Source organism: Danio rerio, chromosome 16, assembly GCF_049306965.1.
Source record: "Danio rerio strain Tuebingen ecotype United States chromosome 16, GRCz12tu, whole genome shotgun sequence".
In the NCBI taxonomy this organism is placed as follows: domain Eukaryota; kingdom Metazoa; phylum Chordata; class Actinopteri; order Cypriniformes; family Danionidae; genus Danio; species Danio rerio.
In genome coordinates, this window is record NC_133191.1 from 44822350 (window position 1) to 44849215 (window position 26866).

Genomic DNA, 26866 nt, shown 5'->3' on the forward strand with positions numbered 1-26866 from the left:
TTACAATACAAACTCTATATATACAGTTAAAATCAGAATTATTAGCCCCCCTTTGATTTATTTTTCTTCTTTTTTATATATTTCCCAAATGATGAACAGAGAGAGGACATTTTTACATTATATCTGATCATATTTTTTCTTCTGGAGAAAGTCTTATTTGTTTTATTTTGGCTAGAATAAAAGCAGTTTTAAATAAATAAAAAAAACATTTTAAGGACAAAATTATTAGCCCCTTTAAGTTATATATTTTTTTCGATAATCTACAGAACAAACCATCATTATACAATAACTTGCCTAATTACCGTATTCTGCCTAGTTAACCTAATTAAACCTTTAAATGTCACTTTAAGCTGTATAGAAGTGTTTTGTAAAATATCTAGTCAAATATTATTTACTGTCATCATGACAAAGATAAAATAAATCAGTTATTAGAAATGAGTTATTAAAACTCTTATGTTTAGGAATTTGTTGAAAACATCTTCTCTCCACTGAACAGAAATTAAGGGAAAAAATAAACAGGGGCTAATAATTCAGGTGGGCTAATAATTCTGACTTTAACTCTATATATAAACCAAATATGTAAAACAAATTAAAATTAATTCATTACAATCAAAAGTAAGAGACAGTTTTTTTAAACTGAGACTCAAAAGCACCATGGGAAGAGCATGACCTGATATGTAAAAGCTGACCATTAAACAGACAAGGGGCTATGACAGCTAAAGTCTCATCTCCTTTTGATTTTAATTGTGATTTGGGAACAACTAGCTAAACTGGTTTTCCGACCTGATTGGCCTCAGTGAAATGAGCCAGTGAAGAAGTTCACCAATGTAAATAGGTGCCAGACCATTCAAATCTCAAAAAACAAATAACAATAACTTGTATTGAATCCTAAATTGAACTGAGAGTTAGTAAAGGGATGATAAACTGGTGAGACAGTAGAATTTGTTTTTAGTCCTAGTTAGCGGCTGCATTTTGAACTGCAGGTGTACAATTGAAGCATTCGCATCTTCTGAACACAAGGGGTTGCAGTAGTCCAATCTGGACATAATAAAAACTTTGATAATGGCTTCCAACTCTTTAAAAGACAGATCAGGCTTCAGTTTAGCAATATGCCTTAATTGATTATAACAACTTTTGGATTTATTTGGTTGTCTATCTTTAACTCAGTATCAAAAAAAAACTCCAAGACTCTTTGAGTGACTGTGGACCTTAGGTTTAAACAAACCTAGTTAATTAATTTTAGATTCACAGACACTCGGAGGGCCAAACACTAGCACAGTTTTAGATTTATTTAAGGGTAAAAAAAATTACCTGCCAACCATTCTTTAATCTCGTAAAACAGGTAAAAAATAAAAAAAAGACTGTAAAACATATAAAGCTGAGTTATGACAGCCTGATCTCACGAGAAAACGTAAGTATTTTACGTTTTGCCAGTTTAGTGGCTAATTCGTACGAAATGGTACGATTTTAAAAAGGAGGCGTGGCACCTGACCCCACCCCTAACCCCAACCGTCATTGGGGGATAAGCAAATCGTACTAAATTGTACGAATTAGATCGTACGAATTCATACGAATTAGCCACTAAATAAAAAAGTTACGAATTGCCGTGAGATTGTGTTGGTTATGACCGGAGTATGTTATGCTTCTTACAGATAGCAGCCAAGGGGAGCATGTAGATGAAAAAAGTGCTGGGCTCAAAATTGATCCTTGAGGGACGCCACACTCCATACGGGTAAAAGAGGATGAAAAATGTCCTAATTTAATGGATTTTTAATCTCAGAAACCAAAATCTCAGACCACAATGTTTTCTATTTTTTTTATGAAGACATGGTTGACACATGCTTTATTTTAATTTGCATTTTTTTTTTATTTGTAGCTTTTATCCCCTTCACTAACATTAACAAGGGGTTAGTACTTTTTTTTTCTTAAAAAATATGCCAATAATATTTTTTTCATCAATAATGAATTAAATTGATCAAAAGTCACAATTATAAATATTTAATCCATACAGAATCATCATAAAAATTGAGAAAAAATTGCAAAAAAAAAATCATATTTACTCTGTATGTACTGGATTTGTAGATATGGGCTTTAGTACAATTTTAAAATGTGTTTTATATTTTAAAAATCTGATAAGGTTTATTCCAAATTCCAAAAAAAAAAAAAAAAATTTGAGCACTTTTGGCAGTGAATGACAATTGAAACGAATACCAAAAATCAGGATTACTGCACCGAAAATTGCATTCTTAACTGTTTCAAAGTTAAAACATTGTTATCTGCACATTAATATTAACATGGCAATGTTTTGTAATATTTTATGATTGTAATATTCATTTATTTTCCTTCGGCTTAGTCCCTTATTTATCAGGGGTCACCACAGCGCAATGAACCGCTAACTATTCCAGCATATGTTTTACACAGTGAATGCCCTTCCAGACACAACTCAGTACTGAGAAACACCTACAAACACTCACTTTCACACATACACAAAAGTGTACACTAGGGACAATTTACATGCTTACCCAATTAGCGCATGTCTTTGGACTGTGGGGGAAACCGGAGCATCCTGGGGAGAATATGCAAACTCCACACAAAACTGCCAACTGGCACAGCCGGAACTCACAGTGCTAACCACTGAGCCACTGTGCTGCCCTATCCAATATAAAATAAATGTAATATTTTATGTAATATAATAAATGCTTTTCTTTTCATTTTTTAAAACTTTTGAATTCTTCAGATAATCTTGGAGAAAAAATATCATGTTTTCATAAAAGTATCAACTGTTTTCAGCTTGGTTGTCATAATATATTTCAGTTTAATATCATATTTAAAATATCTAACGCAAATGTTTCTTGAGTCGCAGATAATCACATAACATTTGTAAAAGATTGTGTGACACTGAGGACAGAAAGTTTAATATTCAATTCAATGCTTTTAAAGAGAATTCAGTTAAATCAGGTTGTAATAAAATTCATTCATTCTCTTCCGAATTAGTCCTTTATATATCAGGGGTCGCCACAGTGGAATGAATCACCAACTATTCCAGGATATGTTTTACACAGCGAACGCCCTTCCAGCAGCAACCCAGTAATGGGAAACACCCACACACTCTGGCCAATTTAGTTTCTTTAATTCACCTGTACGGCATCTGTTTGGACTGTGGGGGAAACCGAAGCACCTGGAGGAAACCCACGCAAGCACAGGGAGAACAAGCAAACTCCCCACAGAAATGCTAACTGGACCAGCCAGGACTTAAACCAATGACCTTCTTGCTTTGAGTTGACAGTGCTAACCACAGAGCCACTGTGCTGCTGTTGTAAATAAATGAATGTAGTTGCACACACAAAAAAAACAACCTCTTTCAAAAATCCTTCTCAAACATTTGAACTGCATTAAACGTTTATATAAGATACATTTAAAATGGTGAGCTGAGCTAGGTAAAACTCCAACTCCAAAATCTCTCCAGCTCCTAATGTTTAACTTTATTCATGAGTGCTGACAATCGCAGCGTTTGCCTTTTATAGTGTCTGAACCGTGAGGGAATCGTCACTGGCAGCAAAGTACAACTGAGCGAAAGCTGAAAAGCATTCAGTAGCGAGAGCATCTTGGTGACTTTTAAAGTTAAAACCTTGAAACTAGAGTTTAAAAGAGAGCAGAAATGGAAAAGAAGTAAAGAATCAGGATGGGAAAACTCTGAATGTGCCTGTTTATTATCCAAGGCTTTAAAGTAAAGTGCATTAGACCACAGGCAGGGATATAGATTATGAAGGACAAATGGCAAATATGTTCTCTGAAATGTACAGGCTGCTTGCTGAAAGCTTTTACTCGTTTTGTGGGAGATGTGCACTTTATTGTTACGTTGCTTCAGTAAGAAAGCTGTTTTAATGACATTTCAAATTGCAGAGTTGGCAGTTTATGGTTATTTTCACACATCTGGCAGGCAACAACACAAGAGCTAGGAGTGTGAAATTGGTTCTGCTTTGAGGTTTCACTGATATAAATTCAGGAAAACAATCCTGTTTGAATAAAGAAGAGGAGAAAAATCTTACTTTGAACAGTCAGACATGTAGATTGCAGGATCCAGAATTTGAAATCAGTAATGGGCTCCAGTAATGGGCCCTTGATGTTTATTTTTACAGCACAAGAAATCTCTGTAGGAGAAAAACGTGAACGCTACATTTAATGCAGTTTCATTTAATGTTCAATTTCATTGGATGTACCTTTTATTACCAGAGACATTTACATAGTCATTGTTTAAAGATCATGGTTGATTATTAAAAACATCCTATATAATTGATCGAATGACTAGTTTCATGGCAATTTTTTTGATATATATATATATATATATATATATATATATATATATATATATACTCACCGGCCACATTATTAAGTACACCTTACGAGTACTGGGTTGAACCCCCTTTTTCCTTCAGAACGGCCTTAATCCTTCATTGCATACATTAAACAATGTATTGGAAATATTCCTCAGAGATTTAGGTTCATTACACAGTTGCTGCAGATTTGTCTGCTGCACATCCATGCAAATCTCCCATTCCACCACATTCCAAAGGTGCTCTATTGGATTGAGGTCTGGTGATCGTGGAGGCCATTTGAATACAGTGAACTCACTGTCATGTTCAAGAAACCAGTCTGAGATGATTTGTGCTTTATGACATGGAGCGTTATCTTGCTGGAAGTACCCATCAGAATATGGGTACACTGTGGTCATAAAGGGATGGACATGGTCAGCAACAATACTCTGGTAGGCTGTGTTGACACAATACTCAGTTGGTACTAATGGGCCCAAAGTTTAATACAAGGCAGGATGGATCCATGCTTCCATGTTGTTGACGCTCAATTCTGACCCTACCATCCGAATGTTGCAACAGAAATCGAGACTCATCAGACCAGGCAACATTTTTCCAATCTTCTATTGTCCAATTTTGGTGAGCCTGTGTGAATTGTAGTCTGTTCTTAGCTGACAGGAGTAGCACCCGTTGTGATCTTCTGCTGCTGTAGCTCATCAGCCTCAAGGTTGGATGTGTCGTGTGTTCAGAGATGCTCTTCTGCATACCTCAGAGTTACTGTTGCCTTTCTATCAGCTCCAAGTCTGGCCATTCTCCTCTGACATCAATGAGGCATTTGCGCCCACAGAACTGCCGTTTATTGGATATTTTCTCTTTTTCAGAGCATAAATTGCTACCATGTGATTGGCTGATTAGAAATATTTGTTAACGAACAGTTAGACAGATGTACCTAATAAAGTGGGCGGTAAGAGTGTGTGTGTGTGTGTGTGTGTGTGTGTGTGTGTGTGTGTGTGTGTGTGTGTGTGTGTGTGTGTGTGTGTGTGTATGTGAAAAAATGTAAATAATCAAATAAATTACACTGTAATTTGTAAAAAATAAATAAATACATTTAATTATATTTTAATATAATACATTTTAATGTTGTGTTTTATCTCAAAATGTATTAAAATCTTTGTACAAAACAAAATTCTGCTTTTATAAAAACAATTGGAAAATAAAATAATATAAAAATAAAAATGTAAAAAAAATAAGAAAAGTGCTAAAAAATAAAGTTTAAAGAAATTTCTAAAATGTTCCAATTTGAAGAAAAGCAGTCCTCTTCACAAGATAATTATAATAACATTTATAAAATAATAAATAAATGAAATTTGCATTATTTTGATATTTTAATTTGCATACTGAATGTTAATATACAGATGCTCTTTCTGTTTAATATGATGAGGCAAGATGTGATCTCTGTTCGGTTCTCTTTTCATTTACAATTCAAACCAAAATGCCTAAAACGTACTGATATAAAACCAGGTGGCTATATACAGTAGATTAATACTGGAATTTCAATAAACCATATAAATTTTCCCAAGCAAACGCTTCATGACATGATTTAAAGTCAGCCCTATTCATTTCTATAATGAACTGCAACTGTCGAAGAATAAAGATACCGGCAGCCGAGCTGTTTATGTAAATGTATGTAAATATGTATATCCCCGGTTGCTCTGTGTAGTCTATAGAGGCTATGTGTTAATGCTGCAACCACTAATTAAGTGTTATCTCAGAGCTTTTAGTGCGAGTGCGAGCTCATTCCACACAGCACCTGACATCGCTCCAGCTTATGTGAAGTACATCCTGTGCACTCTTTCAGAAACATGAACAATTATTACAACCAGTCACGCTCTTCTCTTCTGCCTGCCACGCACAGCACATTCCTGACCTACTAATTGCCATACAAGTCTAATCTTCCAGTGATTAGCCCTTGATTTTAACATGGATTTGGTGAAGTGACAAGTGCAGCGAAAACCTTTTGTCAACATCTCGAGCTGTCAGTTTGATTTGGACTCTTGGGAGGGGTTTTTAATTGAACCCTGTCTACGGCAGACATTGTCTTGGAAAAAAATTAATTAGCAGGCATTGTGCCAGTTTGAAAAGTACAACCTGACAGGATGACAAGGTTCATAATGTTCAGACAATGTGGGATTTATATCACAGATGTCTCCTTAGACCAAAGATCCAAAGTTGTTGAACAATGCTTCATTTGTTGATTGCTTCGAAGTTAATTGATGATTAATTGATGATTTAAAGGGATAGTTCGCCCAAAAATAAAAATTCTGTCAGCATCATCATCAGTTTGACAACAAATCCTCACAATGCAAACCCATTTAGAAAACATGCTGCAAATTTTCACAACCTTAACAAATTAAGAAAACACTGCAATTTCTCACAACACATGCAAATAGCACAGAACACAGTGGAAATGTTTCAAGGGGACACAAAACCGGCTATTTAAGTTATAGTTATTTAGGCTAATAATATACATAAAATAAGGGAATTGTGTAACCAGGATGTTCAACGTAATCTCACTGCAACTCGTAACTTGTTGATATAGTGGCTAATTCGTATGAATTCGTACGATCTAATTTGTACAATTTAGTACGAATTGCCCATCACCCAATGACGGTTGGGTTTAGGGATGGGGTTGGGTGGCACGCCTCCTTTTTAAAATCGTACATTTGACTGAACTCGTACGAATTAGCCACTAAACTGACAAAACGTAAAATTCTTATGTTTTCTCAAGAGATCAGGCTGCAATAAACAAAAAAACTCACCTTTCAAATAGGGCTGATCGATAAGGCAAAAATGCAATCTCGATAATAATTTTCCATATTTAATAATAACGATATTTATTTAGATGTAAATAGTTAATGCATCAGATTTAAAAGAGTAGCCCAGTAATGACTGAAGTCACACAAATTAAAGAGTCCTTTAAAGGACACCTACCGCTTTTTTTACCCCCTTTCCAAGATTTCATATAAGTCTTTTGTGTCTCCAGAATGTGTCTGCAAAGTTTCAGCTCAAAACACCCATCAGATTATTTATTATACCTTTCAGAATATTACAATTTTCTGCTCTGAACACTATGTAGCTGTTTTTGTGACCTGTGCCTTTAATGCTAGTTCTCCCCACCTAGCGTTCTCACATGCCTGTTTCAATCTTCGCCTCGGATGCATCAGATAGCAGACATGAAGGAAGCAGATCTCACGTAACGTTTGTGAGAAATGCTACAGTAAGAAATCTACCAATGATTACTTGTATTTGTTGTGAAGTTAATTCAAGCCTTTCTGCAATGATGAGTCACAAACAATGTTGTTACAAAGTTCACTCATAAACACACACACAGCACGCACGTTCAACTTTGCACTGTTTTTGCACGGCAAATGTGCCAGGATACACAATAATATGGACTGCTGTATGGATATCCATTATGATAATGTACAAAATAAACCTGATTTTACGTCCACAAACCAGGATTGAAGCATCTTCTTTAACATTTGTTTGGACAAGCGGCTGTGGTGATATAGTAAAGACGGTAAAATCGATTTAAAAAAAGAAACTTATTGTCTTTATATGACCCCAATATGACTGTGGACACAACATATCTACACACAGTTCTGTCCAAACAGCTTACAAAAAATTATTTTCATCACTGGTGCCCTTTAAACTGCATAACATTTTAGATTCCCATTGTTGCACATTTCTGCAGTGTGATTGGCTCTTAGATTAATATAGAGTAAAAAAGGTCCAGAGCTTACCATTGTTATTGGCATAAATTTTATCGCGATTCGATATAATATCGTTTATCGGACCAGCCCTACTATCAAACATCACCTACAACTTCCCTGAGTAATAGCCACAGCATAATAAGCAACAATAAGTTTTTTGGTCTCTTTGAAATTTTTTTTGTTGTGTACCATGCTAATTAGATGTGTTGTGAGAAATTGCAGCATGTTTGCTCAATTTGTTTGTGTTGTGAGGATTTGCAACAACATCCTTACTGTCAGAGCGATGAAGACCTTTTTTTCATTTTCAGTTTTTTTGTAATTGCATGTGTTTTCTAAGATTGCGGCTTGTTAAGCTCTCTCGGCCATCATCTATCAGGGCATTCAAAACTAAACTATAATTTTCTATACTTATGCACAATATCCTCTGCATATTTAGGGAAAAATAATAGACTTACGGCAGCAAAAATTACTTGCACACACTCACAAATGTGTACATCTGAGGCTATGTTATTGATATGATGATATATTCATTACATTTAATCATGAAGTGTTTTTATTAAATGATTAATCACTGTTTCTATTTAAAACAAAAATGGTTTTAAAAAAATGGTTTGAAGAATAAGATACTTGCATTTTGAGTGTCATTAAAGTGACATTTAAAAACTAGGTTAATTAACTAGGCAGGTTAGAGTAATCAAGCTAATTATTTTATAACAACGGTTTGTTCTGTAGACAGTCTGGAAAAAAATAGCTTAAAGGAGCTAATAATTTTGTCTTTTAAAATGGTGTTTAAAAAATTAATAACTGCTTTTTTCTGGCTGAAATTAAACAAATAAGACTTTCTCCAGAAGAAAAAATATTATCAGACATACTGTGAAAATTTCCTTGCTCTATTAAACGTGAAATATTTAAAAAAAAAAAAAAAAATCAAAGGGGGGCTAATAATTCTGACTTCAAGTGTTATAAATAATAACACGTCAAATATGGTGTTTACCATAGCATACACTCAGAGCAGCAGACAGATATTGCTTCCAGCACCCAGGAAGTGGGCACCTCAGCTAAGCATAGAAGCTGGAGAGAGTGCTGTTCATTCACTCCCTACACCTTCAACCCCTTTCCAGATCAGAAATCGAACCAATATCACTGACCATTAGACCACAACTGCGTATACGATCTACTTTATGTGTGGAAACTGAATTTGTAGACACCGACATCACTAGCTGAAGGTACAGAGTGCTCCAGATCAGAAAGGAAAAGTAATAGGTGAATGATTGTGTGGGAAGCGTAATGCATGAGAATGACGCCAATGCAACACCTTCAGTCCCTTAAATTTGGTAAATACTATTCCTCTTACGCAAGACATGTTGCATTTGATAAGATGGCATTCATCAAGGCGCAGCTGTGGATCTTTTCCTCCATTGATTCCTTTTGCAGAATTCATCTCTAAAAAAAGCCACACAGCAAGGCACTGGCACTGATGGTGACACAGTCAATCACATTTCCTCAAGGAAAAGCAATTTCCACACCATTATCCACAGGTTTCAGTGATTTCCGCTTTACATAGAAGTTAATTGCTTTAAAAATTGCGTTTGTTCATTCAAAATTATAGCAATTTGATTTTGGGAAACGGAATAACTGGAGTGAATGTAACTGGAATATGGTGAAGCAGAGGACAAGGTTTATTAAAGTCACAAGTGATTTTTAATAACATTTAATGGCCAATATTTTGTACATGATTAATTTGTGCACATCAGTGTTTTTAATTTACAGGCCCTCATAATCATTAACCAAATCTTCCCCTCTCTTATTTCTTCTCTGATGCTATGAGGGTGTGGCAACCTGTCACTCACATGAGGTCGACCAATAGCAAACAACAACCTGAAGACCCAATCAGATCCCCATGGACAAAATCCAAAAAAAGTCCAGTCATCTTTTTCTTGAACAAAAAGTTGTTTCATTTGAATATTAAATCCTATTAAGAGTAACTATACCCAAAAATTACATAGGGCTGTTTCACCAGTAGTGGGTGATAAATTAAATGTTTTTTTTTTTTCTTCAGTAGGGCATTAATGAAGATTTGTAGCTGAAACTTTGTTCTGAAAAGAGTAGCTCAACAATGACGGAAGTCTTAAAAATTAGAGGGTCCATTAAAGGGCAGCTATTTTACCCCTCTTTCAAGCTTTAAGATTTAATTCAATTCAATTCAGCTTTATTTGTATAGCGCTTTTACAATGTAGATTGTGTCAAAGCAGCTTCACATAAATGGTCATAGTAACTGGAACAGTGTAGTTCAGTTTTTAGTGTTTAAGTTCAGTTCAGTTCAGTTTAGCTCAGTTCAGTGTGATTTGAAATCACACTGATTTCAAATCAAAGAGAAGTCTTTTGTGTCTCCAGAATGTGTCTGTAAAGTTTCAGCTCAAAACACCCATCAGATTATTTATTCTACATTTCAGAACATTAGAACACACTAAAGCTGTTTTTGTGACCTGTGCCTTTAATGCTGGTTCTCCGGTGGTGATTCATAAAGTGCTTGTCAATGGTAACCAGCACTTTGAGAGTCCAAAAGCACCAACATATGCTAGCAAAACTAAATTTATACCTGTGGGTCCTGAAGAAATATCAAACGAAAAGATTGGTCTGTGCATGTAAAAGATAGGCGCCATAGCCAAGTGGTTAGTGTATCGGTATGTATAACACTGAGGTTCTTGCGGTGACCTGAGTTCATTCCCTGCTTGAAGTTTTTTTCTCAGATTTTTACATTCTCTTTTCGCTCCGTCAGGTTTTTTTTTTTTAATGGGCGAGAACAATTTAGCACTAGATAGCATTCAGAGAATGGCATTTCTATGGTATCTGTTATCCAACTTTGAGAGGAAGTCAGTGATGTCAAGACTTTAATGTGATTCATTCAAAAACATTGATTTGTTTCTGCATTCTGTTGTGCTTACTTGTGTTATTACTCGTAATCTGTTTACTTTTATTACCATTTGCTTCAATAAGTAATATTTTTATGATGTTTGTCATGCAATTTTTTATTTTCTTTTATTTCTTTTATTTTTTTTGCTGTGGTGAAATTGAGAATTCTCAATTCTCAGAAGTGGAATATTAAGCAACTAAACTGCTCAAACATTTTAGAATAGTAAATGTATTTTAATGAAGTCTCTCCTGCTCACTAGGCCAGCATTTATTTGATCCGCAGTCCAGCAAAAACAGTAACATTTCAAGAGTTAATGATTCGATATTGCTTGAAGCTATTAGCAGGTTGGGCATGCTCAGTGGTGTAAATCAGTCTATATATTATGAGCTTGAATCAGTCTGATTCAGTGGCGGTCTGGGACAAAAATTTTGCCCTGGCACTGTAGCCACACCAGCCCACATTACCACACTGACACAGCCCCAACCACAGACACGCACATTCACTACTTATATTGGTGTACCGATGGTGAAATAATATAAGCAGAACCATATGTAATAGATATTTAAACATTAAATGTATGTGACTGGAACAAAAACAACCCATTTATAACAAATTTATACACACAGTAAAACATGCAGTCTATATACCCTAAATCATGTTATCTGCTGATAATGACATTTTAAAATGTACAGGAGTGCTACGCTAAGCTTACAACTGTTAAACACAGTGTGGGTTACTGTTAAAAACTGTCAGAAGTAGCGTAAATGGTGTGAAAATTACTTTAAGGGGTATAATTTAGTACAATGACTTAGTATATTTTCTGTTTTCTTCTTACCTTCTCTAGCGCGCTACTGTCCTCCGATGTAGCAGCCGAATTGAAACCTTTCAAAAAGATTTCAGTTAATTTTATGCATTTGGTAGCGTCTGATTTTAGAGCCCCTTTTTTTGCTTTCTCACAGCTTTTCGGCACCACTTTTCTTTTGTTTTTTACGGTCCATCTCTGACAATCAGCACTTACTGTTTGACATTCTTTGCAAGTATTTAATTACGTAACCTCTTTTTGGGTCGGATTGGGTTAGCCTATCTCAAAATCAGCTCGCCGTTGTGGTTTGAGCCAAATGCTCAACATTTATTCTTATTAATATTATTATCATCATCATTATATTTATATCTTGCAAGAGATAAAATCTGCCTGCATGTAAAAAAAATAATAATAATAATAATAACATATAAAAAAAAATAAAATAAAAAACTGACTGGCCCATATTTTAAAAAATGGTCAGGCCCTTCTGGCATTTCCCATAATTGCCAAATGGCCAATCCGCCCCTGATCTGATTGGAAGAGAGAACAATCATGATCAATCATATCACATGCTACTCTCGAAATTAGTTTGTAAAACTTCACTTTGTAAAAGCTTTAAAATGAATAATTAAAATCTTAAAATATATTCAAACAGAGAACAACTCCTTTAAACAGTATTTAACATAGAAATATTTAACATTTATTAATTCATTTTCTTTTAGGCTTAGTCCCTTTATTAATCTGGGGTCGCCACAGCGGAATGAACCGCCAACTCATCCAGCACGTTTTACGCAGCGAATGTCCTTCCAGCTGCAACCCAACACTGGGAAACACTCACACACTCTTATTCACACACATACACTACGGCCAATTTTAGCTTACCCAATTCACATGTCTTTGGACATGTGGGTGAAACCGGAGCACCCAGAGGAAACCCACGCGATTGTGGAGAGAACATGCAAACTCCACACAGAAATGCCAACCTACTCAGCCTAGGCTCGAATCAGCGACCTTCTCGCTGTGAGGCGACAGCACTACCTACTACTCCACTGCGTCACCAATATATAACATTTTACCTTTTTTTTTTCCCTGTCCTTTGAATCAAATAAATGCAGGCTTAGTCGGCAGAAGAGACTTCTTTAAAAATAATAAGCAATAAATATAATAATAATAATAATAAAATAAGTTTTGACTGGTGGTGTATGTGGTCATTGCCTTTATGAATTTGATTAGCATTTATAAAAAAATATTGTCAAAATTTGCCATGCAGATTCCTAAATTCAAGCATCGTTTTCTTCTATTAATCTATTTTAATGACCTCATATTTTCTACAGCAGAGAAATGACTAACATTTTCACATTCAATTATCATTATCTGCTGCTCAGTCAAGAATAAATCCTTTGCTTACCGATCTGGTGTCTTTCAGTATTATGCACTATATAGAAACTATTCTGCTAAAATGTAAACCGTGTCACTCCAATGCTATACGCAGTTGCTTTCAGTGACACAAAGAGTAAACTTTTTTTTTTTTTAAATCACTGCACAGCCTTTGCCATATAATGATACGCACTGTGCTCTATCAAGCTCCAAAAACCCCCATAAAAGCACAATCAAAATTCATAAAACGCAGCCTTTTGTGCACTGTAGTGGGGGGTCAGGTTTTACACAAAGCAAAGTAATATCAGAAAGCCCAGCCGGTCCTAAATTGTGCGGTCACAGAGCAGACTATATTGCATAGTAATGACGGGTATAAGAAACAGAGCAGATCTTCCTCCTACTCTCATGCATTATGCTATCTGTCAGACACAAAGGACAAAAGCGCGTCCAGCATGTTTCAAAAAGAGCACGCAGATGAAAGCCTCATATGTGTGTGTGGGTGCAGAGCTTCTGATCATCATGTTTAAAGCTCTTCTAACAACTGATGTTGCCTTAATGGAGCTGCTACGTTCGATTTGACCTGTTGATGGAACTCAAGTCAGAAATAAAACTAGCAGGTAAACTCAAATAATTGTGGATAAGCTTATAACACCTGCATTACAGCAACACTAGACATCAATGAGTTTCTGGGTTCACTTCTTGTGTATTGCCAAAAATATTAGCTATAGATGTTTACATGATTATATTTTTCAGTATAATGCAACATCATTGGCCATTTTTTTTCTGACTAATCTGTTTTTAATGCATCATCTCTGTTTTTTATGAATAAAATTAACTTTTGTTGCTGGTGGTCAGTCTCTTTATGTTTAAGTAAATGGTGCTTGTACCAACATAAGTCTATTTGCACCAAAAGCAAAATACTCAAGTGTTGCCAGCAGGGTGCGCACTTTATCTGTGATTACAAAGCGTTAACTAAAACTTTGTCACGGTGAATCTCAACACGCTCATATCTGACATTCTGGGAGTGCTTTTTCTTTCCCACCGCCCACACCTACTCACACAGAGACAGGACTCAAACTCATTGAAATGCATCTGATACCAGAAGTGAATTCTGCCACTTAATAACTGATGCTTGATAACATACGAAGGCGAGTTCAATACTTTTTTCCCCCTCAATTTGGAACTTGCAATAGTCAACTATTACTACTACACAGTGGATTTTTTTATTTTTTGCCTAATTAACAGAGAATGTCAAGCTGTTGTGATGGAGGCCAGCTAGTGTGTGCTGTGCAGGTAAACCTCACTCCTCTGACCAGGGCTGGACTGGGGCAAAAAATCGGCCGTGGCATTTTGGGCCAGATCGGCCCACTAAATTCAATCAAAATGCTATCCATCTATGCACGTCCAATATTTTTATCAACTCATATTCTATAAAACACAAAAGCCATATATATGAAATAAATAAATACAAACTTTAATCTCAATTTAATTTCTGTATACTGTCCATATTTGTTGAGTTCTAAAAAATACACTATTCATTCATTTATTTTTCTTTGCATTAGTCCCTTATTTATCAGGGGTTGCCGCAGTGGAATGAACTGCTAACTATTCCAGCATGTTTTATGCAGCAGATGCCTTTCCAGCGACAACCCAATATTGGAAATCACCCATACACACACACTCACACACACTCATACACTACAGCCAATTTAGCTTATTCAATACACTATTCACTCAGCCTATATTTCAATAATAAACATAACAAAAACTGCCTGCTAATGCATGGGTAAATCTTCAAAGGGAACAGTGTACTTTATAACCTCTTTCACCTCATCCTGCTTGCTGTTTCACCATCTAAACAATGAAAACATAATATAAGTCAAATTTGTTTGATTTTGATATTATAATTAACAGACACCAAACAGCCTCGTGTAGCTGCATATTTATATAAGCGTCATCTTCACTCTGCATATTTATAACAGGGCTTAAATATACTGCTTCCTTTCATTTTAACAGTATAATGTACATTAAATTTAAACGATAAAGGTAAGCAATCAGTCAATGTGCAGAATCAGTGTATGTGGTTACATAAATTAATATATTAGCTTATCTTTGCACTCAGCCAAAACAGTTAGCTGAGAACAAGTGATTCAAAAGACATAATAATTGTTAGATAGAGACAACAAGATGAATTCAATATCACGTTTAACAACTATAGTGAGATGAGATCATTCAGCAGATGAACTGTCTGACATGCACTATACTCTCACCTGGGGTTTATGCTCACCCGCTGAACTACTGGCTGCAGCTCTTGGCAGAGAGTGTGCATGTGTGTAGGCACGTGATTTGCGTTTTTAGCCGTGTACTAGAATGAACAGAGAACTTTTCAGAACCGCTAAATGAAACGCCGGTGTATTTCCCGCGATTTCTCTGCACCTCCCTTGTGTTTCTTCTTTTTAGGTTTAGGGGGGTGAGTGTAACGGAGGCCAGCTAGTGTGCAGGTAAACCTCACTCCTCTGACCTCTAAAGGTGCTCTAGCGACAGATGTTGGAGAGGCCATGGTCTTTAGCCTCCTTGGTAGAGCATCCGACTCCCATGCGGAAGATTGCTGGTTCGATACCAGCTCGGAGTGGGTTAGGTGGCGTAGGACTGGAGGGGTTACACTGTGATGCATTCATACATATAGGCTAGAAACACTTTTATCAGCAAGGCTAATTAAACACTTTCCCTTCATGCTAATCCAACTCCATATTGCTTTAAACATAAAGTAACATTTTAATGAAAATAGGCGGTGACCAGTTGCCTTCATGATTCACAAAGAGAAAATCAGCACAATTAGATACGTCAAGCCGCCATTTTATAGGTTACATATCATAGACTGTAATATATATATATATATATATATATATATATATATATATATATATATATATATATATATATATCTCGCAAATTCATAGGCTTTTACGTTCACATCTAGTCTACATGGTAATTTGACCGCACAAATTAGTCGACTGTGTAGAGAAGGGGTTCCCAAATTTTTCAATTCACGACCCCAAAATAACAATGCCAGTGACTCACGACCCTCAATATCTACTGAGGTGGTTATAAATATGTAAAGCTTGCACACAATGGTGCACACAGCAATAGGCCCAAGTCTACTCGTTGTTTAATTTTGGGGAATGCCACTCGGACACCATCCTCTATGTTTAGTTATGGCCTAAATTTATTATTAATATACGCGAGTCCCGTAAAGGTGTCCGAAAGTTTTACCTGTAAAATCAATGTATTTATGTGTCTTTTAATATAATATTATCACCTCAGGGGTCGCAAAAACATCAAAAGGCTGATGGCTTTTTGGTTTTTTTTTTAACTATAATTTGTTCTTCTTCTGTAGGTTAATTCTACTAGTTTAACAGAACTAATTCAATTTTTGGATACCAAGCAACCCCCCGCTCATCGTCCCATGACCCCTCGGGGGGTCCCGACCCCCACTTTTGCGAACCACTGATGTAGAGGACATTTCCGAAGTCAAATACTCTTTTACGTTTTTTTTTTTTTTTTTACAATTTCAAACTTGCAACAGTCTACAATTACTACTACAAGCTGTGTGTCATTCATACATATAGAAACACTTTTTATCATTCGTTCCTTAAGACAAATAGGCTAATTATAAAATGTGATTTAAACTTAAACACTTCCCCTTCATGCTGATCCAATTCAATATTATTTAGAACATAAAGTAACATTTTAATAAAAATATATGGTGAGATGCCATGAAGATTGAAGGAAAAGCAGTACAATAAAGGCATAAGACGTCAGGCCACCATTTTATAGGCTATATATCGTCGTATAGACTGCTTACATGACGAACATGTCAAGCAAATGTATATGCTTTTGCGTTCACATCTAGTTTACATGGTAATTTGAATGCACAAATAAAGACTACTGGGTAGAGGACAACATTTCCAAAGTCAATTTATTGTAATTTTTAAATTTTATTTAAATTTTAATTTTAAATTTGCACCTGCAATCGTCTATTAGATTTTATTTATTTATTTATTTTTGTTAATCATCAGAAAAAAATTAAGCTGTGTTTCATGCATACATACAGAAACACTTTTATCGGTATTCCTTCCTTAATAAGAAAATCAATAGGCTAATTATAACATGAAATTTAAAATTAAACGCATTGCCTTCATGCTAATCTAAATACTTGGAAGATAAAGTAACATTTTAATAAAAATATGTGGTGACTAGATGCCTTTAAGATTCAAGGAAAATCAGTACAATAAGGGCATATGACGTCAAGCCACCATATTAGGCTATCATCATATCGCCTACATGACGTGAAGTTTATGTATAAACAAATTTCGAGAGGATCACGTGCTTATGATTGCTAGCAGCTGACCCGCATTATCCAATTCACTACGATCCAATCAGATGACTCCTAAACTACTATAAATACCCTGGGGTTTATTCCATTGCTATCTTCGTTTTGAAGAGTCCCCCCTTCCTCCCCTACTCCTCCTTCTTAGACGGGTGACACGGTGGCCCAGTGCCTAGCACTGTCGCCTCACAGCAAGAATGTCTCTGGTTCCTGGCTTTACCAAAACTAGCAGACATTTCTGTGCGGAGTTTGCACTTCTCCCCGTGCTCACGTGGGTTTCCCCCGGGTTCCCCGGTTTCCTCCCACCGCCTAAAAACATGCAATTAAGTCAATTGAACAATCCAAATTGTCAACATAGACACGCTTCTAGTTAGTAATTAGTTTCAAGAGCATTCACTTGTTACAGCAGGGGAGTTCTCGAGATCTACCTGAGCTCAAACTCCCCTCCCGCTTTGCAACGGGAGGGAGCCCTGGGCTCGAGGATCTCATGAGCTCAGGTCTCTCTCCCGGGACAGCATGCCAAACAAGCTTTATAATTAATCATCAGCTAAGTGTGAACTCTTGAAAAACATGTCAACAAATTCATAGGCTTTTTCGTGGTTCACATGATAATTTGAATCAGATTACTGGAGGACAACATTTTCAAAGTCCTAAATTGCTGTAATCTTAAAGATATAATAAATAAGCATTTAAAATGTACAGTTTCAGGGAATATAGTTTAAGGGATGTGATTAGCTTAAATACATTTCAACTTTAATGCATGAACATCATCTGAACACACATGAAAAAAATACTATAGTAATTTATAGTGTTTTTGAACCACATAGTAAAATTGGGTTACTTTAATAGGTTGTAGTAAAACTATAAATATAAAATTACACAAATTACACAATATGATCAAGTACATCCAAGTGGATGCTGCACACTGGTGGTGGTGTGGAGAGACCCCCCTCATGACTGTGAAGAGCTTTGGGTGTATGGCCATATATGATAAATGCGCTATATAAATACACACATTACATTCCACCACAGTTAGTAAAAGTACACTACAGTATTGATTACAGTTTATCAGTTTGCGATAGTGAATACTGTTATGCTGTAGTAGCATTTATTGACAGTGTAAATACTATGTGTGCTATAGCATTTACTATATGCCTTAAAACTTCATAGTGTTTACTAAAAGCTACTAAGATTCACATTATCAGACCCTTGCTCTACTTTTTGTTTACTTCAGAGGCTGGAAAAAGTATTTATGTTGACTGAAAGTCAAAGGGCAAATGATTTATGAGAAAACCATGTGACTGTAGAGTACAGACAGGCGTTTCATTCCCCACACTCGTGATAACTACTGTTTAATACTTTTATGATGCTTTAAAACATAACTGGAAACATGACGCCACATGTTTGAAGTGGACAGTAGTTTCAGAACTAGAACAGTAAAGTTCGTAGATCAACTTTATGGTGTCTTGAGAAAGCCGTAATCTGAAAGTTTGAAGTAGCTTTGAAGTTTAAATACCTGAAGCTGATTAAGACATTTGAAACAGTATGGATTGACATGCTTCTTGCTAGGCTGTTGATAGGTGGTTCTGAGAGGTTGCTAAGGTGTTGCTAAGTGGTTGCTAGGGTGTTCTGAATAGTTGCTAGGACGTTTTAAGTGGTTGCTTAGGTGTTGCTAGGCAGTTGTTAGGGTGTTCTAAATGGTTGCTAGAGTGTTTAGACTGGTTGTTAAGACATTGCTAGGCGGTTGTTAAGGTGTTTTGAGTGGTTGCTTAGGTGTTGCTAGGGTGTTCCAGGGAGCAAAGGTGTTGCCAGGTGGTTGCTAAGGTGTTAAAAGTTTTTACCTAGCGTTGCTAGGGTGTTTAATGTGGTTGCTATGATGTTGCTAGATACTTGCTAGGGTGTTCTGGGTGGTTGCTAAGGTGTTTTTAGGTGGTTGCAAAGGTGTTGCTAGGGTGTTCTGGGTAGTTGCTAGGGTATTCTGAGTGGTTGTTAGGTGGGTGCTAAGGCGTTGCTAGGTGGTTTCTAAGGTGTTGCTAGGCGGTTTCTAAGGTGCTGCTAGGTGGTTGCTAGGGTGTTCCGGTTGGTTGCTAGGCGATTGCTAAGGCGTTGCTAAGTGGTTGTTAAGGTTTCGCTTGATAGTTGCTAGTGTTGCTAAGGTGTTCTGAGTAGTTGCTAACACATTAACATGATTCTAGTACATACAAGCATGTTGCTAGCATCTTTCTAGTAAAAAACTAGTTATTAGCATAAATTTAGTATGAATTATCATGTTTGCTAGTATGATTAATATGTTTTACTATGGATTAGCATGTTGTTAGTATGTTTAAAGTATTAATTTGCATGTTGCTAGTATGATTAGTATGAATTAGCATGTTGCTAGCATGTTTCTAGTATAAACTGGCATGCAGTTAGCATGAATTTAGTATGAATTAGCATGTTTAATAGTATTAGTATTTTACAATGGATTAGCATGTTGGTATTATTTTTATAGTATGAATTTGCATGTTGCTATTATGATTAGCATGAATTAGCATGTTGCTAGCATGTTTCTAGTATACACTAGCATGTTATTAGCATGAATTTAGTATGAATTATCATGTTTGCTAGTATGATTGGTATGAATTAGCATGTTTGCTAGTATGATTAGTATGTTTTACTATGGATTAGCATATTGCTAGTATGTTTATAGTATGAATTTGCGTGTTGCTAGTATGAGTAGTATGAATTAGCATGTAGCTAGCATGTTTCTAGTATAAACTAGCATGTTGTTAACATGAATTTAGTAAGAATTAGCATGTTTGCTAGTATGATTAGTATGTTTTACAATGTATTTGCATGTTTGCTAGTATGATTAGTATGTTTTACTATGAATTTGCATGTTGCTAGTATGTTTATAGTATGAATTTGCATGTTGCTAGTATGATTAGTATGTTTCACTATGAATTTGCATGTTGCTAGTATGATTAGTATGTCGTTAGGTTGTTTCTAGTGTGAATTGGTATCCATTGGTTAATCCAATGTAAAGTCAATAGCAGTTTTTTTTATAATGGAAGTCTATGGGACAGTTTCTAAGGTGCCATAAGTGGTTGCTAGGGTGTGGCTAGTGAGTTGAAAGGTCATCGGTGATTGGCAGATTGGTAGTCTAAGATAAATGAGCCAAACCTTAAGTCTGTATGATAGTCTGGTGCAGAGTTATAAGGTCACAAAGTTTTGTCCAATGTTAAATCTATGGGACTTTTCTGAATTTTCCGAGTCAGTTTTTGGAAAACCGTAATCCAGATCAGTTAGTAAAGATATAGCACCTTAATTCAGTATAATTTGGAGGTTTGGAGTTAGTTTGGTGGTTGTAGTATCAACGGTCTAGAAGGAGATGCGTTCTTAAAATAGTCTAAGGAGAAGACGGAAGAAGAATAAGTTATGTAGTATGTCGGCTTTCTCAAGCCACCAGCACATCACGCCACTCTGGCTTTTGGTCAGTTACAATGTGTGCAAAACTAATTAATTGATATTGAAAACTTTCTATATGTTCAAGATCATATTTAAATGTGAAATACTTTTTTAAAGACGTTATAACCCTAGCAGGCCAGCCCACTGATAACCATTTGTAAATATCAAGATTTGTCTTGCTTCATGCACGTGATGCATAATCGCTGCTATTATCAGCAGCAGTAATCTCCATGTGCACAGCAGACGAGTTCAACATCTGCAGCCGAGGGCCCTCTGAGAAATGAACAGTCTCAACACGTTATTACACAGCAAAGCTGAACCTCAGTGAAACCGGTTATTAATATAGACACACCCAAATACTCCTCACAGTTTGGTGCTCTGTACAACTCAACTGTTTAGGGCTTAATCATGTCACACTTTTAAATCTTATTAAAAATCCAGACTGTCAGATTTATGAGTGGCAAATGACAAAATATAATTGACAGTGATTTAACAGGCATATATGAGGGGATTAAACAACCCATTAAGTTTCCTGGAAATGTGAGCTTTCTGCAATGCTTCAGTGGTTTGATCCAAAAAAGTGCCATTGATGCAATGACATGCAGGCTGACTCTGCTATAATAGCTGATTATTCTGATGAAATTGAGATTTTACAGAGGCTTTATGGTAATTACAGGCCAAAAGTTCCAGACCAAATGCCAATCAAATAAACTTTACCCTAGTGACTGAGCAAGTAGTAATCCCCTTATACCTCATGACATCACGTGGCACAGATTACCATATAAAGGTCAATGCAAATAGCCAGAACTGTAACAGACAGATTATCCCGAGCAGTGGCAGGCTGTGTGTATGTACTCAGTTTGGTTCTGATCCCAGGAAATCCTACTTTTGGTGCCTTTAGGGGAACTATTATGCAAAAATCACTTTAATAAGGGGGTTTAAATGCATTCGTGTGGTAAAAGTCTGTGAATATAACCAGCATCTAAAATGTATTCATTTTATTTTTGATGATCACACTTACTCAAATCAGCAGAAACACTTTGATTGACCTTTTCCCTTTGTATGTGTCATCAGAGGAGGAAAGCCCCGCCCATTAGTTACAATCTCTCTCATTAGCATTGGAAGTTGGTCTTGTTTTTGAATCTGCCTATATGCTGACACAAAGGCATTTGTAGCTCCGCCCTCTTTTGAAAAGCACATCTCATTTCAACTTAAAGCAACAGGCACCAATTACTATCAAAGCCTACAAGAGGCACTTTAAAAGAGTTATAACGCTGTGTTCACACCAGACGCAGAACGCGTGATAAATTGTGCTATTCACACGTTAACAGACAAGTGAACATTTTGAGTTTACTCACTTTATTTGCGCGTCTCATGATAGATGCGGATTCACATCATGGGCAGGGCCTCTGTCTGCCTGGTAAATCTAGCTTCGTTGCTAGATGGCTAACATGGGTTTTATTGAGATAATAGCTGTGTTTATGTGCTTTAGGAAGGCTGATAAACAGTGTAGATTCATTTAGCGACATGTCTGAGTGCACTAGATCCTTTCCACCTCCGTTTGCACCCAGCTCTGAGTTCATCAACTTCTTCAGAAACTGTATCTGGATGATGGAAGCTTCCAGCAGTGCTTCAAGCTGAGCCAAGCCCAGTTTGATGAGCTGTTGTTCTGTGTCAGCAAGAGAATTTCCCCTTAGGACACCAACAACAGGCGCTACATTATAATCACGCCCCTACAAGAGCAAGCTCCTGATTGGTTAACGCGGTGCGAATGTCTAGTAAAGATCAGAATTTCTAAATCAAGCTCAACTCGCACCACCTCATTCACGCCAAAAGATGCCTATTCGCGTCTTTGCATTGACTTAACATGTAAATCACTCACGCTTGATGCTTCATCCACGTCTGGTGTGAACGCAGTATTAAACGGTATTTGTGTGGGGTTTTAAGCTGAAACTTCACACACACACTCTAGGGACATCAGAGACTTCTAGTAAAAAGGGGTAATAAGTCCCCTTCAAAGGCTGATTTATACTTCTGCATCTAGTGATCAGCGTGACCCGCTGTGCAAGCCTTGAGTGTAGCCGTGCATTTGTGCACTGTTTGTGTTGCTCTGCAATAACACTTATGAAATGCCTGCTGGCAGTGGGTTATGTTCCTCTGTGTCAAGTTTCTCTGTGGGTGTTTTGCTTTTTCTGAATGCTACCTTGATAATGTACAAGTAGCTTAAACTCACTTATTTAGAGGCGTGAACCGGCAGACATGCAACAACTTTAATTATAAACGCCCAACAACAGTTTACATGTGGAGCTCCTTCTCTTGACACTTGTAAACACTCCCTCCAACGAGTTTGTGCGGCTCTCAGTCCCACACACAGTGGTCACAACTACCAAGCTGACCAATCACAGAGCTTGCGCTATGCATAGTTGCGACATGTAGTTACATTTTTTTGAGAGGTGTACATCACCGTCAGCCACGGCGAGGGCTATCTGACCACGTAAAGGCTGCACCAAAGCATATGCCTGAGCTTGGCGCAGAAGTATAAATCAGCTTTAATACTCATTTGTAAACTTGCATTACAGAAGACAAGACACGGGTTTAAGCAATACATATATTTTCCTCAAAATTAGTATTTAATAATGATATGATGGATTACATTCAGTTTTAGCCCTTTGAGAGTTTTAAATGAGATTTAAATGTACAAGAAAACTGAAAAATCCCCCAAATCCATCCAAGGGAATCATAAATGACGTTCGAGAAATAAAAAAAGTAACTAAAATGGCAATCTTGTTCATCCTCTACTCTGAGCTTTGCTTAGTTTATGAAAATCTATTCTCTTGTATTTGCAGACCACATATGTGGGCCACCCCCACTTCCTATTCAAGCCCCTCCCCATCCAAGCCCCACCCCTCTTTTGTGGTTTGCAGAGAGTAAAGTGCTGGTAGCTGATCCCGAGGTGCTCAGGAAATGCACACACGAACCTCACAGAAACACTATGAAGAAACTATCTGAAAGCTTAAGAGTAATTAACATTTACAAAAAAAAAAACACTGTACAAAGTTTACAACATGCAAACCAAAACGATCCTCAAGGAATATTTCAACTGAAGCATGATATTAAAACATTAAAGTAGAATTAAATCAAAGATAATCTCAGGATAAATTTGGACAAGTTCAAATAATTAATTAAATCAAACATTATACCATACATGACTGTCCTGGAATCTGCCGTTATAGTACAAAAGCAAGATTAGATCATTACCTTGAGTCAATCACTGTAAACCTATTTCAATCTCAAATAAGTTGCACATAAATGTGCAGAAGAAAAAAAAAGACTTCTCACTTAAGCGTATCAGTTGTTGCATATGAACTACTAGACAGTCTGAACAGACTCTTAAGACAGAGTCAGGTTAATTAAATATCCCTTTTTCAACATCAGCTCTGTTATTTTGACAAACAAAAATATGCCATCTTCACAGGTGATCAAGTATTCAGTTCTGAGACTGTTCTCAAGCAGTACAGCCGACTCTTTTATCAGCTTGACAAAACGACTGTAAACTAGCAGATCACTGATCAAATTAACTACTGTACGTTTCCAAAAAGTCCAACAGTCATTTATAAAGAAATACGCCCCTTTGGAAAGCTGTTAGTGCAGTTTTGTGTGTGTCAAACAGTCATTAAAAAACAAAACAAAAGGTGGCTGTGATCCAGTCACTTCCTCATAATGCTTTCGATTCCCGTTTAAAACTAGGATTGACTGTCATGTGACCTCACGAACACAAAAACCCCAAAGAGAGAATGGTCATCCTTTCCCTGTACGCTGCATGCATGTGATATATTTCTGTAATTGAGAACTATAGAAAGTTGTCAATGCACACATGTGGTGCACAGATGCAACATGCTACTGTCAGAAGATGCTCAAACTGTTCGGACTGAGATGCAATAATTCTGACTATACTCTTCTGAAAAAAGTTGGGATGATTACTAGTCATATAACTGAAACAGTAAAAACAGTCATTAAATGGTACCTGTGTGCCTCTAAGCAGTATATGAGGTGCGCTGTTAAACGCAGACGTCTCAAAGTAAAGGAATCAGCCCAAGTCAAACTGTTCTCCTTTCCAGGATCTACTTCCTGAGGATAAATAAGAAGGCACTGAGGCAGCGACGACCTTGTCAGATGAATTATGCAACAGGCTTCCTGCTCCACGGCATCATATACACATTTACAAGCTTAGTAGCATCTATCTGATTTGTCATTAGCAATTACTAGAACATGAGAAAACACATACTATCATGGTTTGTTAGTGGTTAGTTGTTCAAAGAATTAAACGCAGCTCGTCGTTTAAAACTTAATGCACTACACTGTTTCACCTGAGGGAGGGTATGCTCAAGAACAGCCTGTAATCACATTATGCAACATTCGCTTCTCCGGCGTAGTAGCAGTAAGAAAATGCTAGCAAAAGAAGATGAAAGAGCACCATTGCCAAGAAATGCATCTACATGAAAGGACTTAAATTGGACTGAGAGGGACTTTAATGTGGAAGTGTAGCGAGCCGACAAGTAGTGTTCATGAGGATCAATTCCCATCAAACCTTTTGTTCATTTGCACAGGGCTTTTAATTATTTAGGGAAACTGTTATTGCCAGAGGAACCTTTGCAAACCTTGAATGAGAGACTAAAATATTGGGATCTGTATATTGTCAGTGTTTCCTAAAAGAGACTCTCAGTCACTGCTGTCGTCGTCATCGTCGTCATCTGAGATGTTGTTGCTGCCGAAGTCGGAGCCCTGCCGGCTGTAGGAGTCTGATCGGGGCGGGAGAGTAGCACCCGTCGAGAGCTGCTTGTAACAGAACTCGCACACGCGCACTGGTTTGGAGGACTGGCTGGGGAGAAGGAACTTTTTCTCTGAGCACGGGCCACATACGACGAAGCCACACTTCCGGCAGTGATGGCGCCGGTTGACAGGGGTGAACTTCATCTTCTGGCAGCGCATGCACACGGTTGCCTCTGAATCGGGCACCCAGACTGCGGCGTGCTCGCCGGTAGGAGATTTCCCGCTTTTTTCAAGCAAGTCCGAAACGCATTTGTTGATGTGGCTCATCCACTCGGACTTCTCCGTTGCGGTTGCGGCGTAAACAGCAAAGGATTTGGTGGGCGTTTTAATGAGCCAGCCGTTGCGCAATTCGCCCTCGTCCTCGACCGTGTCTATGGTGACGCTCTCCAAAGGGATGATGTGCTGCTTATTGTACTTCTTCTTCTGGATGACGATGTTGCCGTACACCAGGATGTCGTTGAAGAGGAAGAACTGCCGAGCTTTGGGTCTTTTGCGGCACAGCTTTGTGAGAACGCCCTCTCCGATCAGAACTCGACCTGGGATGGCCAGCGGTTGGCCTGCTGTGCCGAAGCATGCCTCCACCACCCCGATGCGTTTAGAGTTGGCCTCACTGTTCGCCAAGCGGTCCACCATCTTTCAGACACCTAGGAATAAAAGAGAGAAAAAGGGGTCATGATGGGAGCAGGAATGAAGATGATTACAATGGCTCAAGTTACCTTTGCATTCTCCCTAGACCATTTTGAGCAATGTAAACAAAAACAATGGTCACAACGAGTTTCCTGTTTTCCATTCGTAATATCTATAGCTTCAGAGAATCCAAAAAGAGCCACAAATTGATAAATAATGTCATGTTAGATGTTTTTACATTAAGTTATGATTGAATTTTCTCGTTACAGTTTTGAAATAGTTTGATCACAAGCAGGAAATGTTCATGACCCAATGGCATTATGGCATGACCACACTGAAATGGTCTTTAGACACAGATACCCAAGCCAGTGGTTCCCAAAATGGGGGTCGGTCATT

At 37.1% G+C, this 26866-nt stretch overlaps 3 protein-coding genes across 6 annotated transcripts in view; 1 reads left to right on the plus strand and 2 right to left on the minus strand.

Annotated features, from left to right (window-relative positions):
* LOC101885642 (beta-2 adrenergic receptor) overlaps positions 1–26866 on the plus strand; it is a 108892-nt gene that overhangs the window by 44871 nt on the left and 37155 nt on the right. The window lies entirely within an intron of this gene.
* The window catches only part of ndufaf6 (NADH:ubiquinone oxidoreductase complex assembly factor 6), a 78349-nt gene continuing 75090 nt past the window's right edge, over positions 23608–26866 (minus strand). For all 3 annotated transcript variants that reach the window (XM_021466778.3, XM_068214211.2, XM_073926517.1), the window contains one exon: positions 23608–26487. The gene's annotated coding sequence lies outside the window, so the exon portion shown is untranslated. The remainder of the gene's footprint in view (positions 26488–26866) is intronic.
* Positions 25520–26866, minus strand: part of plekhf2 (pleckstrin homology domain containing, family F (with FYVE domain) member 2) — a 28014-nt gene continuing 26667 nt past the window's right edge. The window contains 1 exon segment of the mRNA NM_200244.1: positions 25520–26487. Within this exon segment, the coding sequence (NP_956538.1) occupies positions 25733–26476 (744 nt within the window). The 5' untranslated portion in view covers positions 26477–26487 and the 3' untranslated portion in view covers positions 25520–25732.